This window comes from Crocodylus porosus, unplaced genomic scaffold, assembly GCF_001723895.1.
Source record: "Crocodylus porosus isolate Cpor-Errol unplaced genomic scaffold, CroPor_comp1, whole genome shotgun sequence".
Lineage (NCBI taxonomy): Eukaryota > Metazoa > Chordata > Crocodylia > Crocodylidae > Crocodylus > Crocodylus porosus.
This window is the reverse complement of record NW_017728886.1, coordinates 15,973,938-15,995,232: the sequence shown is the minus strand read 5'-3', so window position 1 is coordinate 15,995,232 and position 21,295 is coordinate 15,973,938. Positions and strand designations below refer to the sequence as shown.

General features: G+C 39.4%; 1 protein-coding gene across 1 annotated transcript in view; it reads left to right on the top strand.

Annotated features, from left to right (window-relative positions):
- Positions 1–21,295, top strand: part of PTPRN2 (protein tyrosine phosphatase, receptor type N2) — an 870,593-nt gene that overhangs the window by 736,646 nt on the left and 112,652 nt on the right. Inside the window, exon 13 of the mRNA XM_019528486.1 lies at positions 1,275–1,487. Within this exon, the coding sequence (XP_019384031.1) occupies positions 1,275–1,487 (213 nt within the window). The remainder of the gene's footprint in view (positions 1–1,274; positions 1,488–21,295) is intronic.

Genomic DNA, 21,295 nt, shown 5'->3' with positions numbered 1-21,295 from the left:
GCTGCGCTGCCGGCGGCTCGGCCCCGGCGTCCGCCACGCTGGGGGCGAGGAGGCTAATTAAGGAGCAGCTCTTGCAGCCCAGCCCGGCGCTAATTGCTGCGGCGCCTTTCTGATGACAAGCGGAAAACGAATCGGCCTGAGCTGGAGGCGCGGCGGGAGCGGCGATGCTGGTGCCGGTGCCGGTGCCGAGCCGCTCCGGGAGGGAGGGAGCGCCCCGAGCGGCCCGGCCCGGCCCGGCCTTCACGGGGGAAAGCGGAAAGGAGGTCGCTAATTGTCCTCGTCTTGTAGCAAGCGGGGCTGAGGCAGGGGCGTGCATCGCCATTCATTTCCCTGGTAATTGCGAGAGGGGGGGACGCTGGCCAAATGAGTCCTGCTGCAACGAGCGCGCCTGGGCTTTTCATTTCCCTGTTGCGTTTTTAATTGTTGCTAATACCGCTTATAATGAAGCTAATGAGGGGAAATGATCGGGCAAGTTTTGGAGCACATGGAGACGAGCGAAGTGCGCCGGGAGGAGCCTCTCCTATTGCCGCCGCAACAAAACCATATGTGTGGGTCTCTGGAGGAGTTTCAATCGCTGCTTACTTTTTCTTCCCCCTCCCCCTGCCACAGCCAGAAGTGAAGGAGCGACGCCTACTCTGGGCGGTTGTTGTTTTGGGGTTTTTTCCCCTCCCAACTTGAGGGGGAGAAAAAAAAAAAAGCTGGATCTTTGCTGCTAACAACCCAGCCCTAGTAACACGACTGGTAGCTAAAGGGGGACCAGGTGCTCAAGACTCATCTGATTTTTTTTTTTTTTTGGTCGCTGTGTGCAGGCGGGATGGCTGAGCAGTCGCTCGCATTGATTTTTCTCTACTTTTAACATAAGTGCTCAGGAGGAAAACTTCAGGCTAGAGACTAGACTTTTGCAGGTGTGTGATGCTCTGGGTGGAAATATCTCTTCTCACCCCCTCTAATTCTCCTGTGTAAGAGCCTGTTTCATTCATTAGCTTTGCAAACCGTTCCGGAAGGATGAGCCCAGGTAGGTGGGACGTGCATTGTTCTCATGATTTTATTCTTGGTCTTAACATTATTTTGTAGGGCGGGGGGTTGCTCCCATGCCTGCCCCTCGCTGCTTTCTGCACAGCCCCTGGACTGCAACTTTGTCTCTGGGCCCATCAGGGTGGGTGCCCCACCCTTGTACTTTTAAACCTGCAGGTCTAAATGTTGCTTTCCGCCTCCCACTCCTGGTTGTCTCTGTAGCACCAGCTCAGGCACTGCCTCCCTTTCCTTCCCTACAGAAAAGCAAACTGAGGCATCTCCCTCAGCAAGCCGAGGAAGAAGACTCCACCAAATTTATCGTCCTCACTCTCCTCTCCATCACCTGCATTATTGGGGTCCTAGTTGCTTCCGGAGTCATCTACTGCCTCCGCCACCAGTCTCATCACAAACTGAAAGAGAAGCTCTCCACTTTGGGCACAGATGCCAGCTCCGATGCCACTGCTGCTTATCAGGTAAGGACCAGCTTTTTCCTCCAGCACTGGCTCTCTCCTGACACTTAAATAGATTATTTATCAGTCCCAGGAGGGCTTGTTCATTTATTTAGAGTTGAGGGGGTTGTTTTGTTTTTTACAGTGCCGGCTTGAAACCTCCCTATTAATAACCTTGCAGATCTGCTGGAGCTGCTTTTTACTGCTGGGTATTAATCTTGGCTATTCTTGTAGTTGCTGTAAATGTGCGTCTAATTAGAAATAGATAAAAAAAAAAAAAAAAAAGCTGCCACTGAGATTCTCTGAAAAATAACATTAATATCCATCATCCGTTATCCCCTGCCACTATTAATAACAAAAAATCTTTAGCATTGATGAGGGATGGATCAGCAATTATCTGAAGATGTCTCTCTCTGAATAATCGACTTCTTCAGGGTCTGATATGAAAAGAGCCTTTGACCTGATCTGTTGCCACCTTCTGCCATTATTCAGATAAAGTGAAATATAATGCTGATAGATGGGGAGGTAAACCAGAATGGTTTCCAGGAGAACAATGGTAGCAGATGTGTACCCAGTAACCGGAATATGGCACATGCATCTTCTGAAATAAATCAAAAGCAGCCAGTGCCCAGAGTCAGGTTCAGAAGTATTGGTTTAAATAGACAACTGTGTATTTTTTGAGGTTTGTTTAGGATTAACATTTACTTATTTCATAGTAAATTATCTGCATGAAAATGTTTGTATTATGGCAGAAACCATGCAAGTGCACTCTGCTGCCCCAGAATATTTGGCTTAAAAAAATAAGTAATAAAATTCCAAAAATAGGCAGACATTTTTGCTATCATCTTGGCTCTTTCACATTTGAAATGAGGTAATACTGTACATTTTGTTTAGCGATACTTTTTGAATTACAGCTGCTTACACTTATTTTTTTCCTTCCTGCTATGTTCTCTTTGTATTCTGGTAGACGGGAGTATCTGGAAGTTTGCAACCGAGGGAATCATTCACTTTAGCTCTAAAAGTTCTTTTATTTCTGTAACAAATGCATTAGATATCATTTCCACCTATGTGAAGAGGTACAGAGAATTCTTCAGTAAAAAAATGAGGACTTCAAATGATTTCACATAGCAGTTAACATTTCAGAGGAATGGATTTACCTTTAGTTCTAAGCAGAGAGAGGAAATGTAGTTCTAAAAGGAAAAGATTAACATTAAGTAAAGAGAATCTGGGTTTTTTTTTCCAGGTTGGGGGAAGGGGGGAAAAAAAAACCTCCTCAGTATGATGAAACCATTTGGTTTAGGATAAGGTGGGACACAGTAGCAATTTGTTAGACTAGTGTTACTAACTGTAAAGAAGACTTTGCCGTGATAGTGTTTTTGTTTGTTTTATAAATGAAAAGCCTGCAACTGGCTCTTTTGTATTTCAGAGACTGTCGTCTTCAGTTCAACATGAATATGAAGATGCTTAATTTAACAACAACAACAAAAAAAAGCCCTCCAGGTTCTAAAAGTCACTCTTGAAACTGAATTTGTGATAATTAACAGGACAATCCTCCTAGTGACAGCTCTAATTAATAGTATCTGTAATTAAAATCGTGCCCTTCCAGCAGGAAAATTGTTTGAATTTCTTGGAGTGACCTTTTTTGCCATTTCTCTTGGGGGCATGCTGGTTAAGTTTATATTGATTTTATAATGAGCTCTGGTTTGTTTAATAAGAATCTGTAATCCAGAAACTAAATGAAATGGGTGCTTCATTTCTTCTTCAGACTGATATATTTTTAACTTTCTTTAAAATATATATAAGGGTGTGTTTTTCCCAACATTATGTAACAATGCTAGTACATAGTATACTGTTTAATTTTTCTGTGGTGAGATCAAATTGATATTCTTGGATATTGATTTAGGAGCCAAATCCTAATTTGCTTGACTCCCATGAATAGCTGCATTGGATTTCAATGGAGCTACTGCCATACATGAAAAGGCATGATCTCCTAAATGCATAGATTCCTAAGGCCCCAGCCTTTCCCTTGCTGAAAGATGTGGAGGTTTTGCCATTGGCGTCACCGGCTCACAGAGCAGGCCCCAAACTATGGTCAAACAAAATACTGGGGTATTTTGGGCCTGGGTGATAACTCTTACCTTCATGAAGCAGCACTAGTTTATCAGGGTTTCCCAGTGGGGCCTGGTTCTTCCTTCAGCAAAATCAGTAACAGTTTGCGAAGACAGCAAAATGGGGATGGTTTCAGCCCCAGTTCTCCAAAAAGTAAAAAAAATTATGGGTTGTCTAATGTTAAATCTGAGGAATACCTTAAATATTTGATGAGGGGAAATTTTTGCATTGCATCATCAAAATAAATATCAGGAAGAACTATCTGTGTGCCTGATTCTTGCCTGGCACTCAAAAGGAAACTTGCAACCCAGATTAAGACTGGGAAAGGAAAAGGCCTCAAAATGTTGCTGTGGTAATGGGGTACAAGGAACGCAAATATAAACCCCTTTTACCTTCACAGTTAAATAAGTAGCAAGGGGACTGTTTTAATTACTCCATTTAATTAGTTCACTTTCATAAACAGTGAAATAAGCCAACGGCGCCTGTGCCTGCTGACGTTTTAGCCATGACAACTTGATAATATGCCAGTGACTACAGCTTAAATAGCAAATCAAATTTGATTTTTAACAATTTACGTCAAGGGGCAAAATGAATAGGTTGTTACGCTATTCTAATGCTCAATTCTTAATTAGGAAGAATGTGAAAATATCACTGTATTGAACATCACTTTTAAAATTGAAGTTGTTGCATATTGGCAGGGTCTTTCAGCAGGTTCCTTATAATTTAGATGGATAATAAGGAATTGTAATTGGTTAAATTCCTGACCAGAGTTCATAGACCATTTAAAAAGGGGTCCTTGATGCACCTGCAGGTTTGCTATAGATAGGAGAAAATAGCGAAACTGTACTGTCAGTGAAATAACCCTAGTGTTCTTACTAGTGAGAGCTGCGAGTCCACCCAGTCTGTTGACACTATCAGATCTGTAACAGTTGCAATGCAAATCTTACTCTAGTAAAGTCTGCGTAATATCCATGCTGTGCACGTAGCCAATAGTGTATGGCACTGAGGCATAATGAATGTTATGAAACATAGCTGTCCTTAGAACAATCAGGTTGTTTTTTTCCCTAGGAGGAATATTTCTTATATATGTATTGTGCGTGTATAAATCTGCCTTTTAAATGGTTTGGCTCCTTCTATTTAAAACTTAACAATAAAGATATAAAATTTCAGCCTTCAAGAAGCTGTTAAGATGTAACCCAATTACAGTTTGAAATGGCTGGTTTATGATTCTAGATGTTCAGAAGGTTACGTAACAGAAACAGCTGGCCTTTAAATCTAGCTGTTCTGCCAGACTCTATTGTAACATTTTTTGAGAAATAAGTAACTTTCAAGCATTTGAAAGGGTAAAGGTACTGCTGAGACTTAATTTGTCCTTTGATCAAAAAGAAAAAAAAGATGAGCTGGTTTTGTTAGACTGCAGTTAAGGAGCTTTTCAAAATGAATTGAAAGGGCATATTTTGTAAAATGCTGCATGTACATAAAATGCAATGTATGCGAAGGCACAAGCCATCTATTTTTTTCTGTGCCTCTATGCTGTTTTCTATATCCTTTCTGATCAAAGGTACAACAATTAGTTAAATCACTGTCCAGAGTCCATAGATCATTGAAAAAGGGGTCCTTGTTGCCCCGCATGCGTGAATGTGCACACACACAGACGCACACTCATGTTTTAATTGTTGCTCCTGTTGCTTTGATCTTCTTTGAAAAGCGAGTTTAGTATTCTGCAAGCTCGCTCTCCCTTCCATGACATTTGGGCAGAAGCTCCTTAGGAATCTTCAGTAAATACGCTTTGATTTATTTCACAGCACTGAGCAGATTTTTCTTGTGTGCTTTGAAGCCTTTAGAACAGATCCCAAATAAGAACGAGCATTCAGGCATCATGGGCAGCCTGCAAACAGGGCTGCTAAGTGCGCATCTTAGTTGTCACTGCTCCCATTAGGGAGTAATTTATTAATGTAATAGCAGCGTATGTTGGTGTTTGCTACTATTTAGGGATGCCCTGTTGGTTTAGGCTGCTGTATTTGTGAGTCCTGACGAACCTTGGCTTTTGACCCCCACATAAAGGAATTCTGGGTTGTGCAAAGACATGTTAACTCACCAGTGTACTTTATTTTTTTGAATTGGATAATTATACTAGAGACTGTAACATGAATGGGAATATGAATGCATCACTGATGATGATCTGTGAAATATTGCTGTGATGGAGACCAAATTCACAAATTAAAGTATGCTGGTGCTGACTAAAGTAAACCTGACTCTCTTGTGTTGATGCTGTTCATCTAGAGCTACTTGATTTTGTTTAATGTCAGCACAGAACTTATTTACTTCCTTTAAAGAATGAGGTACAAATATGAAGGCAAAATAGTTTAAAACAAAGTCTTCCTGAAGTCTGCATTCAAGATTCTAGTAGTCCTGTAAAAGTTAATGGCATGAAACATTAGGTACTATCAGTGTCAGTGAAGTCATGTCATCAGCTGTTGCAGAATATGGTAGCTGGTCTTGATAGGTGAAACAAAGAGAATTGTATTGAAAACTTTTATTGTAAACTTCAGTCTTAAAAGAGGGTTTTGTCTTGCATAATTCAAAGCAGATGGCAGCATTTTTGTTTATTTTTCAAGGTGTGCTTCTACACTTATTTGTAACTAAAGTTGTTTAAAAACTTGTTGGGTATTAATAACCCTTTAAATAATTTGGACAACTGATTCTGACAAAAAATTCTTAAGGATTTCTTTAAACTGGGTCTGATAGAAGGCATTTACTGGAGTTGTTTTTTTCTACTTGCCTGTCTTGCAAGTGTCCTGGCTTCATACAGATAACAGTAAGTTGCGTCTTTTGTAGTTCCGTGTTAGATTCCAAGTAGATAGACTGTGGTGTTTCATATATGAAAGTTTTATAATCAAATACATTTACTTATTTTAATGTTGAAATAGTAACTCCTCTGAACCATGGACTCTGGTAGAAATAAAATGAAATATAGAAAAACAGGATCATTTTATTGTTACTGTGATCAGGTTGCCTATTGGGTTTAAACAATATCAGAATTGAGCCCTAAAGCAAGCTGACAAGCTGGGAAATGCAACCCCCACTCCCCCACCAAATGTCTTAAAGTATTATAGCATATGATTTATAAAACCGTTCACTTTTGGAAGCCTCTGCCCACCCCCCCACCCCCCTTTCCTAATACCTAGATGAAAGGGTTTTCATTAAAGATGAGGTGCATGCCTATAAATACGCTTATGGAACGTTTCAAGGAAGGAGGGAGTCAAGCAATGATGCTGGGAAGGTGAAAATTTAGCCCCAAGGCTACATTTTTCTTTCATTTCCTTTCTTTTTCTTTTTTTGTTTTTTTTCTTACTAGGAACATACAACATTTGCTGCTTGAACATCGTTTTCTCATGTTCTTGTAAGAAGAGCGTCTTGCATAATAGTGTAAAATTCCAGGATGGGTTGTACTTGCCTATTTGGTAAAAAGTACTTTAGGAAGTACAGTTTTAGAAAGGCCATACTTGCTCATTTTGAAGGTTTTATTTATATGTTATATTAACTCATAGTACAACATCTTTTCACATGTTTTTAAAACCTGACTTTCTTTTTAAAACAAATAAATAAATAGATTCCCCCTCCCCCCCCCCCCAAACAATTGAAACACAGACTATTGATCCATAGTTTGGGATTGTTCTAATGTTCAATTTATATTCAATATGAAAATTATGCTAACAATAAAAACGTTGTCATATGGAGTGATTAGAAGTGGTAAAATATGGATATTTGTTTGACATTTAACAAAACATTGACTTTGGATATCTTGAGGTAAATATTAGATAGCTAAAGAAAATGAAGCAAAACAAGTGGAGTACAAAGGTGGACTTAACTCTTAATCTGATTTTGTAATATTAGTGTACAGGATGATCCATGGCTACTGTAAAGCAATGGACTATGAGTCTTGAACCTTCCTGTTATGGCAGTAAGATCCAGTACGCAGCAATTGCATCCAAAAGATCTGTTAAACCGCTGTATGAATATCACTAGAACGTTTTCAAACCCCTTTTATTTTACTCCTAAAATTCAAAATAGTCTACAAAATAATACTTAATGAAAAGTGTCTAACTTGAGTAATAGCTAGGAATGGCCAGAATAAATAGTCTTAGATGTACTTGAACAAAGCAGAAGTTTAGTTTCTGCCCTACATCCATTAAGAGCAGTCCACTTCAGCACCCATCTTGCCAGAATGGTTTAGCAGGTCCTGTCCAGGCAACACTGCATCCATCCTCCATGGAACATTATTGAAGAGTAAAGTGAGTTTTGTTATTCCTGTAATGATTACCTGTTCTCTGAAGTTTCATTACTTTAAAATGCACGTAGAAAAATTTTCATATTGGAGTCTGTTAGGAGAGAAATTGCCACCCTCACCATAAGCAAGTTTCGTGTTCCTAGACTGTTGCAATGCTGGCAGAACAATACATGCTCGAATGTCTTAGTTGGAGTAGTAACTGGTCTTTATTTTTGAGAGGATTGTACTTTAAGAACATAGAAAAAATATTAAAATATAGGGGTAACTCCTGGTGGTCCTGAAATGAGAAGGTCTTATGCCGATTCAGACTCTGGGTTTTGGGGGAGGGGAGGGGGTTTGTTTTGGTTATGGTTTTAGTTTTTTTAAGCAATTGGCAATCAACTGGAATAAAGTGCGTGTGTGTTTCCACTTTTTGCCTACTATTTGAATTTATACAATTCAATCAGATTTGTTATTAACTGTAGGGTATCATAGGGCTTTACAGAACAAATGAAAAAGGAGGTTCTTGTTCCAAATACCTTATTCAATCAGGATTATGATAGAAGAGAATGCCAAGAAAAAATTAAATTAGGTAAAACTAAATGAGTGATTCCTTTCCATTATTGGGTATCATCTCTAGTTTAGGAAGTGATATTAGAAAATCCATGCCTTCAGACCTTACAGCCATGCTGAACTGTCTTGCCAGACTTTTTCTTTGGATTATGGGTCTTGAAAGAAACACCTCTTATGCTGATGGGTCCCCTTCCTGGTTTTGGCTCTTTTAAGCGGTAGAAAGAGTAACAAGTAGCTGATACAGAAATGTTCATATCCTTTTTCTTTGGCATTTACAGCAAGAGTTCCCAAGAATTACAGGTCTTTGACAGTGATAAGATTGTCCCAGGCACTTGAGGTATCTTTAGGACATCTTCCTGGGTTTGCAGCAACAGTTTCTGTTATTTCTCAATCTGATGCAGCAGCCACTGCCTGACTGAAAAAATCCTGACCCTTTCACAAGCCTTTTGCTTTACACTGCTTTCCCAGACTCATTCCTATAACACCACAGGCTAACTTGGACTGTTTCAGGTTAGGCTTCGGCACAGCAGAATGGATAGTCCCTCTGTAGTAAATCAGTTTAGGGCATGATACCTGTGTAGTATGAAGAAGCCAATGAGAGTTACAGCCTTGCCTAATGGACTGTGGAACATTTTATCTGCAACTTCAGGTGGTTTATCTTTAACTAGTAAAATAAAGGCAAGACAGATTTCCATGCTTTCCTCCCACCCCCACCCCAGTAACTCCACTGACTTGGTTGTATCATTCCTGATCTACCACAGTGGAAGTTAAGGGAGAATCAGGCCCATTCTTTTCATTTCTTTTTAGCAATTCTCAGTCTTAGAGGTTTTCTAAAGCACCTATTGTCATTGCATTTAAGCTCAGACAAGTCCTTTGAATGTATGTTCTTTTGGGCTTTCAGCTGCTAATGCTATAACTTGGCTTTATGTATTCCATTCATTTACTTATTTCTCCCCAGATCATTTATGCTAGATAAAGCCGTTCATTTTATCTATAGAGGTGGGGGGAGGTCTTTAACCATGTGCTTGTGTGGAATGTTTGCAGCTGGAAAGCACTCCTCAGGCCAGATTAAGGGTTAGTTTGCTGTGCACAAGGGACCACTGAAGATCCTGTCTGTTGAGGTTAATGTTGAGCTGCACTATCTAATAAGAGCACCAGCTGGCAATTTGCCTTGGTGACATTCAGCAATAGAATTACCACTGTGCCCCATCCCCCACTGGGGATGGTTTGTTCACCCCTGAATGCTGGTTCTACTTCATGGGCTAGTGGGAGATGTAACCCTTTCTTCTTCCCATTCTCTTAAAGGTGGCGTGGGAGTAAGTATAAAGCAGAGCCCGAACTGACTAGGAAGTCTAGAAAAATGTCATGCTCTAAAATATAAGCTAACATACTTAATGTGACTTTTCAGTACAACTTAGCACTTATTGTAGAAAGGAGAAGTAGCATTTAAATACATGTTGTTTGGTTGTTGCCAGCCCAAACGTTTGACATAACCATCTAATCCAAATATGTGGCTCAATTTGGCCTTGGCACTTATGTAGGTCATGTAGGAGTGAAATATTTTATGAATCCTCTGCTTGCCTCTTTGTGACATGAACATATGTAGTTCTTTAAGAACCTGCCTACTTCTTACTACTCTTAAAAATAGTACCTAAAATATAGTCATGGTTGCTTTCTTTTCTTATTTTTTTTTTTTTTTTTTTTTTTTACAATATAACAATAGACCTTTGGGCAAGGGAATTTGGGTGGGATGAGATACAGCTCTGGCCATAGTCATGTGGCATCACTTTTCAGGCCTTTCTGAAGGTGGAAGTGAAGTACATGCTAGCCAAGATATTTGTATGTGTGTGTGTGTGTATATATGTGTTAAATACAGATGCAGCATCCTACAGATGGCTGAGAAAATAAACAAGAAACCCAAAATAAAGAAAACACCTATTTTCTACAACAGAGATACAGTAAAGAACAAAAATACATCCGTTAGATTTGCTTTCTTTTTCCCCAGTTTTTGGTACAATTACAGGCAAGAATATTTAATGAAAAGCAATATGCTCCATCACAACAAAAATCATTCCACTTCTTTCACATTTGTGCTTCATATTCTGGTGGTGAGTCTTGTCACCATTCAGTAAATAGATCCAATTGACATTGCTTTAAATTCATATGAAGTGACCACAGCAAAACTAGAAGGAAACCCGTATAACAACCTTTGTAGAATTGAAATCTTTGAAAGGAACAGTTCTTTGTTTTTGGAGAACACCAACAGTTTTTGAGTTGAAAGAAATCAAATTTGGTGCAGATAACTTAACCAAGTGGGGAAATGAATTGGGTTTTCTCTGATCAGCATTTGATTCACCATTTTTCTGAATTTTTTACCAAGACAAACAAGCAATGTGACTGAATTTTGAACAAGTAGCAGACCTGATCAGGGAAATAGTAAATTTTTAATGTTGCAGATTGACAAAATCATGTTCCTATTATGTGCACTTTTAAAAAATATAGCCAACCTAGTTACAGACTTCTGTATGATTTCTCTTTTTCTGATGAAAAGGCTGTTACATTAAGCTGTCAAAGCAACACTGTCCAGTACAGCCTTCACAAGTAGCTGACTTATTGCCTCCCAATGTGGAACAGCTAATCGTTGTTACAATAAAACCTCTTTCATTATCTGCTTAAATGTTTAACTTGTGGGAGGGGTGGGGTGGAGGAGGAATCACTCCTCCACCCACCCCTCACCTCACTCTCATGAATATTTACTTTATTTGAGATTTGGATAGTTTGCAATGACTGAAACATTTTCTGTTCCAAATCAGGGCAGTGATTTTTAACAGCAACAGTGACAGGGCTCCAAGTGGACAGTTGTGGTGTTATACTACCTACCTGTCTTCATATGGAGGAAAAGAAATACTGATCTCTTCCAGTTGCTATCAATAGGAGACTGAGGGAAGATGTGAAGGAGGAAAAATGGTTTCTGCTTCTAGGAAAGCAGTATGAAGAAAAGGGACTTGCAATTTCTCCTTTTTTCTAACAGCCAGGAGCAGAGTCCCTTCTTCTTTCTCTTCTATGGAAGAAGAATGCTTAAAATGAAGACACTGATTTGCTGAGAGAGGCTTCATTTAAATTTGATCACACATGAAAAGTAGCAATCCTAGCTATCCACCTAGGACAGGAAGATGATGTGATGGGGCCTGTAAAATGTAGCTTTTTGAGTTAGAGAACATAGCATGTATGAAGCATGATTTTACAGCTGTAGAAAAGCCACATAACTCACAATATCTCACTGTGTCTCTGGGGAGGGAGTGCAGACAAAACACGGGGAACGTGAGGGTGTAAATTTCATACGTTCTGTTCAGGCCCCGCAGTGGTGAACTGCAGGGATCCTGGAAGTCTCCATGTACATGAAGTTAAAGTATACAGTAGGGTTGCCTAGCAAGCTGTTTTGAATTTGACCTTATTCTTGTAGGAGCTGGTCAACCCGGGGGTCTTCTAAGCATTGCTGATTGGTAATCCTTTATTCTACAGCCCTAGAAGTTAATTAAATATAAGTCAATGATTCAACCTCCTCTGGATACCTTGGGCAGTACTGGTCAGTCATCCCAGCAGGGATACTGCAGAATTGGAGGGGCTTCAGAGAAAGGTGACACAAAACAGTAGAGGTATGAAAAACTCATATGAACAGAGATTGAAAAGATTGAAGATATTTATCATGCAAAGGTAACTAATAAAGACGGAGCACAATAAAAGCATACAAAACAATGAGTAGGATACAGGAGTGGGGATTTCTTTTCTCCCTTTCTCATAATGCAATAGCAAGGTGGCATTCAATTAAATTAATTGCAGCAAATTCAGAACTTATAAAGATATACTTCTCACATAACATGTAATCTTGCATTGAAACTATTGCTCAAGATGTTGAAACGCAGCACATTTTAAGCAAGATTCAGAAAGGATTTGGACAACAAAGTTGTATGTTAAAACAAACTTTTTAGACACAGTAAGATAATGGTCTCATCCAAAATTAGATATTATGGTAGCTGCACCTACTTATTGCATGATTCTTTCACCGTTCCCTGAAGCATCTGGTACAGGCTATACTGGAGAGTAAATATGATCACATTGAGAGATGGTTGTCAGATGATTAAAAAAAAAAAACCCCTCAAGGAACTTCAAATATGGTATTGGAAGATCATAGGAAAGTAGAGCTGGAAGAGAGCTCACAAAACCATCTCAGGTCTTTTTGTTTGTTTTCTTTGTGCTTGCTCCTGCATTATATTTATTGCCTGCGAAAGCAAAAGGCAAGGCTAACCTTCGGCGGAAAGCTCTCCGACCTTAGCTGGCAGTACTGAAACATGTTGTTGATCCAGCTGAAATAACTGAGGGGAAGGAGGGGTTGTAGTTTTGTTCCACTTCCCTTTGAAAGTTAAGTCTCCTGCTTTCTGCAGATGTCACGGTAAAGTATTTGGTGTAAAAGCAGTTCTAATTTTCAATACCCCCTGTAATGTTAATGAGGGGAATTTGTAGTAGCGCATATCGCCATTATTACTCCTTTTTTATTCCTGACTTCTTTGTATTGGCTGTAGAACAATGGGGAGAATGCCTCTTCTCTGAAAGATGTTTTCATGCTCTTTAACATGTATATCTGCTATTGTTCCAGTTCACTTCTCAAAGCCTTATGGTTAGGAAAACGATGTTGCTTTCCAAGATGCAAGCCACCCTTTTCACCCTCACGCTATGATAACCCTCTCAAACTCATCTGCACCTTCACAGTGTGTCTTGTGCAAAATCTGAATTTTAATTTTTCTCCTGCAGACAGGGTTAGAAGAAGAGAGCAATGACTTTGTATTTATTTCTGTGACTATGCTGAGACCATGGATGTGTGACCTTACAGGAACTTAGAAATAACTGAACTAGACAAGGTATCATAAAACACAAAACTTTATTCCATGCTGTTATCGAATAAAGCTATTTCAGATTTTAAGTTGTAATAGATTTTCCTATTCCTCCACCTGTGAAGCCACATGCCTCGGTTACTAGGAATCCAACTATAGATAGTTTAGGAGGGGCTATAAAAACCTCTAAAATGGGCTAAAATAACTTTATTTTTGGAGATAAACATGACAGTGTTTCAAAGATTGTTACCTCAGGTACTTTCAGAGCTAGAAGTAAATGCTGAGTTCCACAGAAAAGCTGGGAATCTTTTTCTTTTTTTTTCTAGTGGATAAAGTTTCCATTGCTAGCCCTGCAGGGCAAAAGAAATAACAGACTATAAGGTCTTGACATTTTCTCTGTTAAGAAACTATAACTGGTTCAGGACTGAATTTTGCCTACTTTGGTCTCCAGGCAGCTGTAAACTTTGGGAGAGGAGGAAGAAATATTTTTATAGTATGCTTTTTAAATAAAGGCATCTGCTAGAAGCTGCTCAGGGTTTTGATGCCGTAGAATTAGTGGCAAGGGTAGATAAATTAATTTATCATACAATTTGGTACTTTATCATATGATTCTGTGCAGCTTCCTCATTTGACGGAGACCATTATTACTATACTCTTATAACCCATATTGCAGAGTAAAGACCCCATTGTGCTAGGCACTGTGCAAACACATGTTTAGAAACAATCCCTGTCCCCCCCAAAAACTATCATCTAACTAGAGAAGATAAATAAGATGTAGGAAAAAGGGAAGTAATACTCTCTGTTTCACAGAGAGGGAAACAGATTGTCCAAAGCCCTAAAACTTAATAGTTAGTATTGTGCTCAGTTTCTAAGCCAGAGGAGTATACAAAACCTACAGCAGAGTTAGGATTGACCAGATCTTTCCCATCCTAGGTCAATCCTTTCCCATAAGACTGCTCTCCTTTTCCCACTTACAGAAAATGTATTTATCATATTTGAACAATGCAGATCATAAGCTAGTTCTGCAGTGATAAATTACATATCAAAATAACACGGATATCATCATTAATGACCTGTGGTTCAAACAAACAAAAACCTCTGTCAAGAAATATTTCAACTTATACCTCTATGTGTCTCAGGATTTGCACTTATCTGAGGTGTGAGACAAACAAGGTTCACATAAAAGCAAGGGTAGACTGAAGGGATCATATGTTGAAGACGACCAGTGGGAGTCTTTATGCCAGTAGATCTCAAATGATTGGGAAAGTCCTAACTTTGTAGGTCTCTCAATACTTCCTTCAGCTCCTGGCAGGAACATGTATCTTTGGTCCAGGGATGGGCAATTATTTAGGCTGGGGAGCCACTTGAGGAGTTTTGGTGACCTGTTGTAGGCTGGGTCAGCACTCCTACCCCTTCCTGTCCCACAACAGCTCACCAAAACTCCTTAAGTGGTAGATTACTAGACTGACCCAGGACCCCTGTGGGCAGGGTGCGCTCAACTGGGGGGATGGGATGTGGCCACAGGGGGGTGGCGAGCGACATCCAGGAGCATGATGGGTAGCTAGGGCCAGGGCCAGCATCGTGGGACAGTGACGGCATGGGGCTCGGGCTAGGGCCACAATCCACTTCCTGCACAACAGATCATGACCAGCCCAACCTGGGAGGGGTGCTGGGTGCATGCCTATGACCTGGTTCCCACTGTGCCCACCCCAGGACAGGTGCATTCAGGCAGCCTCAGTACAGTGCAGCTGCAGAGCAGTATGACCCAGCAGCATGAGGCAACCCCGATGGATCATAACTGGATGCTGCCGAGCTGCGCTGCTCCGGCCCCTTATATCCTGGCCCCACCTGCCCATCCCACTCCTGGATGCCATTCTCCACCTGCCTGCAGCCCCATCCCATCTGCCCAGTCAAGAATGGCCTAACTGCAGGGCTCCCAAGCCAGTTTCCAGGCAGACCCCAAGCACCTGCTCCGTCCAACTCTCCTGGCAACGGGGGCAGAAGGGACAGGGTGACTGGCCAGATTCGTCCCACGGGCCAGATTTTGCTCATCCTTACTTTAAACTGGTATCTTTGTGTGTGGTGTTTTTAGTAGGTTTTAAAACTTTCTTATTAAGTCTTCTCTCCCTATGAAACTTTTACTTTTGGATTTGTGGTAGCTTAGATAATTGGTTTCATAGAATTGCTTTTCATACCCCTTGGCCTAATTAAAAAAAAAAGTTGTATCTAATGAGGGAAGGTTTTTGGCAGGGGGACTAAAAGGAAGATGACATCTTTCATGTCACTACATTGGGTAGAACAGACCATGAGTGTGACATCCCAAATTCTGGTCCTCAGCACTAGGATATCATTGAAAAGACCTGTGCCTTTGAAGGGCCCCAGGTGTCTGGAGTGCTAATGCTGCCATCTTCATGGCTATGCAGATCCAGGGGAACCTTGCTGTTGAATTTTACCTTGACTGCATCTAGCATCAAGAATCCCCTTTAAAGGGGATGTATGTACCAGGTGGAACAAACATCGCCCTGAACAGTAAGATACAAGTGAGAAGACTAGAGTCAGCTTATGGAAATCTTTTTATTTTAAGTATGAAGTAATTTAAGTGTGAGAATACTAATAGAAAAATAAAAAACACATTTATGTCTGTTGAACTATTATAGACAAGTTCAAGGTTCTTGCAGCATCTGACTTTTTGTCATGGGAGAAAGCTAGGAGGCGAGATGAACCTTTAATTGTTCAAATGTTTGAAACTGCAGAGCACAGGGAAGGAAACAACAACCGCCCCCATTTTTTTTTTTATTTTTTTTTTTGAATCTCTATTTTAAGGAACACAATCTTTTCTCTGCTCTCCCCCCTCTTCCCTCCCCTGCAACCTCTGCTCTCTTGTGTGTGAAGATAGGGGATCATAATTACATGAGTCACCACTAACAAGCACTTAGAATGGTAAACTAATTGAAAATTTTCATTTCACAGGGCATGATAAAAAATAGGAGCATCATTTGAAAAACAGAAAAATTATCAAAGCCTTGAATGATTTCGTGCTGGAAGATGCTAGATTTTGAAATAATGTCCCAAGAGCAACAGTAGCAGCCCTATCATTTGAGTCATATTTTAAAAAGCTAAACTTAAACAAAGCACTTGGAATTTTATATAATGTGCTCAGGTACACTGGTGGTTGGTTTAACAGCCTAGGCAGTTGAATTTTAGAGAATACTTCTGCCTTAATGTGCAAATTAATACATTTTACACCTATGATTTTCTTTTACTTTTATTTTGGCCTAGGATCTATTGCATATGGTATAGGTAGAATTAAAAGAGAAATAGCATCTAGATATATAAGGATGCTTCTAGACCAACTGTAGCATTTTGTTCTCTTTCTACCTCTTTTAAAACATTATTTCACTCTTGTTCTTCAGTGCATAAAATATTTTTCCAGTAGGTCATTGTTGCAAGGTACACTGGCTTAAATCAATACCACTCCACAGTGGTAAACAGAGTAGTATAGTATATAATATCTGAATCACGTGCACCCCCTGACCAAAATTATGTTAAAATGAAATTGAGGTTGAAAGTATATTTCAGTAATTTACAAGTAAATTACTACAGAGAACTTGTAAATAGCCCCAAACCACCATTAAAAATACAGAGAATTAGGTTAAGGTTATATATTTTTTTTAAATTAAACATGTTAAGGAAATGCACAAATGAAATAACCTTAGCTGCACCCTGTAGTGACACAGGCGCTTATGCCTAGTGGATAAATGTTTGTGTAGTCTCAGGTTTAATCTGTCTTTTTTTTAGACACGTTAATCTTTTTTTTTTTTTTTTTTTCTCCATGGTAACATCACATATTTAACAAAACAGTTAAATGCATGCTGCAAATGCACAGCTTACTTTTGTGGAACTGTGAACAGTGTCTCCATAATTTAAACAAGAGTAAGAAAAATGTTCAACAGAGTGCATCGCAACAAACTGAGAAGGAAAACATAAAGGAGGTGGTATTCTTTCCCTAGACATGTAAAAGATTACAATGCATATCTTGCATGTGTCCCTAGCATTCTCAAGGATGTTTGGTTACCAACTTTGGCAAAGAGTCTTTGAAATGTAATATTTAGTGCTTACATGTACATTAACATTTCCGAAGTCTAATTCACTTACCGATTTTAAAATTCATGTTGGGTCATTTTCCTGCTGTCTGGTTAATATGGGTTTATTAGTTAAAGAATATTATCCAGTGCTCTAATAGTATTAAAAGCCACACTATCTGCATCAGGTCTAGATGACGTGCTTCATAAACAGTGTTTCTAATTTTCTTATATATTCGGGCAATGAGAAAGTTTATGGAGAAGTAGAATGGTCTTTGGTTTTCTTAAGATTAATGAAATATGAGACTGACATACCTGTTTATTGGATTGATTTTTCACATTTTCTGGATCGTGTAATGAAAAATGTGGCTTTTTTAGTAGTGCTGGAGTTTTTATTTTGTTTTAAATAAATTGGAAATTTGTGACTTCTGCCACTTTCCTGGTTTCAGTACTTGAACTGCAAGGCTACTTTCATTTACTGTGAACTGAGCAACTCTATTTATAATAGCTCTGATACTAGCTTTTGAGGAATTATAATATAAATCACAAATTAAGAGTAAGAATTTCTTCATTGTAGGTTTTACTATTTTAGCTTATGTCATTGTATATATGGAGTTCAGAATCTTTGACCAAGCGTCCATGTGACTAGGAGTTTTATAGTTTGGGTAACACTTGTACCATGTAATATCTGGACACCTGTAATGTGGAACAACTCTTTATTACATACAAAAATGTATATATAGTAAGAGGTCACAGTGGCTGGTTTACTCCTGTTCTGCCACCTGCCCTCACCTGACTGTCTTCTTGGAGTTTGGACTTCCCGGATGTCCTGTATGATGAAGAGAACTTATTTTGGGACCTTTGATTCCCGTGACTAGGATACTGTCGCTCACTAGGTGAGGATTCAGAAGTCAGGGTTGTTACTGGACTGAGAGCGCAGGCATTAGCAAGCCTCCTCAAATCGATTGTATTGTTCAGTTAGCATGTGTGGACACGTCTTAATAAACAAAACCACCTGCATGTGAGTCGGCTTTGAAGAAAAGTGACAATGCTTGGCATTTTATCTTGAAAAGAAATGAGTACAGGCAAGAAAGGTATACTGGGCATCTCTGAATTGCCATCTCCAGGCCTGGTCTCCTGCTAGCAATCCTCCACTGTGCCAGTCCAATTCTATTTTCTAACTAATTGTGGCATGGAGACTCTCTTGTGTTTATACATGTGTGTGTACTTGTTCTTTTATTTTTGCCTATGCTGTGCTCTGTGAAGTATTATACAGTTATGCAGAAACAGAATCAAAAGTAGTAAAGGGTCCTTCTGGCTTTTGTGCTGCGTTATCTGAAGTTGTTTTTCTGGGCTGTATCCTTGGCCAGTCACCATCTGGCTAACAGTACATCTTTTAGAAAGCATGCACAGTGTGTACTGAGATTTTTTTTTTTTGTCCTCTATACCTTTTTGATGACTATCTAGGCTCAGATTTAGGGGAAGCTTAACTCCTCATTTTAAATAAGGAAATGAGAGTGTACATTTGCTATTTCAGCCCTAGCTTAGGGTAGTTTTAGTGTTGCGTTCTGTTCTAACTTTGTTACAATCATGTGTGATGGGTTTATATTTCATGATTAGACATTTAGGGAAACCATGTGGTTTTAATGGATTTTCCAGGCACATGAGGTATTAAAGTCTGTTTTGTTAGTGTACATATAATAAGTTCCTGCAAATTGCAGTTTCTTCTCTTGCACTTCTGTGACATTAGATGGCTGTCATCCACTGTAAAGGCAAGTGGCAGCAAATGTTCATTGCTGTCACAGAACAGGGACATCCTGAAGAAGAGATGGCACTTATTGTGTTATGCAGACAGCATATCTAACTTGGTCCTGATTTAATACCCTAGCAAAATGGTGAGCTTCGTTTCTGAGTGGGCATGATGTCTGGTGTGAATGTAGAGGGTGAAGCGATGTATGAGAGTGCATTGTGATGGGTACATCCCTGACTAAGACTCCTAACTAACAGGTGTCTATTCGGTGCTTCTGATTAAAAGGATGCTTCACTAATCTAGTTTGTATTCAAGAGAAGCTTAACCACAATTCCAACAAGTTGCTGTAGGAACATGTTTTTACTATGGCACTGGCTCTTTCTTTCTAAAAGTTGTATAAGCCCCTTATACATAATGGCACATGATCTTTTGCACTAAGATAGGCTGTTGTGCCTATAATGAGAAACACTAAGTTAATTGGACCCTTTTAGAACTGGATCAACTGTGTGCTTTCTGATCTATGTGGTCTATTTTTTAATTCGTTTAGAAAAGAAAATTAAAAAGAACAAATAATGTTCAGCCTCCTTCTCCCTGTAAGGACAGTAAAAATTAGGAGCAGTCTAAAATATTATTGGAAGAATCTCAAGGTTTCTCTGAGAACATTGTGTATGACTTATTTAGGGTTATCAGATGTCTCTTCCTTAAATAAAAAAGTGTTGTGCAGATGATCATAGCACTGTACTTTTAAACTCATTTAACTGGACATTATTTACAAAATATTTATCTTGGTTATGGCAGTTTCTGTCACACAGTGATATTAGTTTTCCATTATATACTACATGTGTCTGCCACGCAAGTTTGATAATAAATGTTGGGAAATAAAAAACGGAAGAAGTGCCTCAGTATGATAGCAATTCCTATGTAATGGGAAATAATGTCATAAACTTCAAATTACATTTTAAATAAATGTTTATGTCCATCCCATCCATTAGATCATAGCCCAAAGGGTCAGGAAGATCATTCCTTCATATTTCACTGTATGCATTATGATTGCTTTTTTAGGTGTAAATGATTCTTTTAAATGAAGAATGACACTCAAGCTGTACACAAAGACAATACATTACTTGTCTTTGTCACAGTAGGGTAGAAATGGCCTTGTCTGCCACGTTTAATACAGAATTGATACATAAATTAAATTCACTCTTTGCAAAGGATTATTAAATGGGCATGTGTGCTAAGGATGCTGATTCTAGTGGTCACTGAAGTCAGAGTACAATCTAGAATATCCACAGTTGGGTCAGTGCAGAGTTCAAGTCCTCTTTTGATAGACAGCAGGCTTGCTGCTTTCCTATAGCAGTGCAAGTGTTGCAAAAATAAATAACTACCTGAAAGTGTAGAGAAATGTATGAGGGCTGATAGTCCTGCTAGCTAAGATCTTAAATATTCAGACTTTAATGTAATCACACAGTGATGCCAGATCTGTCAGCACCCGGTGATTGAATTTCAAAATGTTCTGGGGCTCAGTTGGGTTGATTAAGTATTTTTTCTGTCTTCCATGGAGCTCATAACTTGTTTGTTTGTGTTCTGCTATGTCTGTAACCAAGATAACTTCACATTTCCTAACTGTGAGTAGGCTATTTTTCACCCTTTCCCATCATGAGCGTAGAGATTAACATTGTTTCTACTCCACGCTCCATGCAAGGACTCAATAGTAGAACAGTATGGTTGGCTCTTCCTCCTACAGTGGTGAAAAATCTCTTGTGGGGATAGAGAGATGACCTAATACCAGGGGCAAGCAATATATTTTGGGTAAAGGGCTGTTTACTGTGTTTTGCTGAGCTGGTGAGGGGTGCAAGGGTAGCCCCGCCCTTTGACTGGTGCGCCGCCCCCTTGGTTGCCATCTTGGAACTGGAAGTCCCACCCCCTAACCCCTCAACTTTGCCATCAGAAGTCCCTCCCCTTGCCCCCAGAAGTACTCCTTTCAACAAGGGGTTTGCCATCTTGGAACCAGAAAAATACCAAATTATATTATAAAAATCGAACACCTAAGACATTAATTAATTTGATTTCAAAAAATATTTTTGTCCTGATTTACATGCATTTGTGTAGTGTACATAGAGGTGATTGTACAATAGCTTAAAATGAAGTCTTACTCTTGT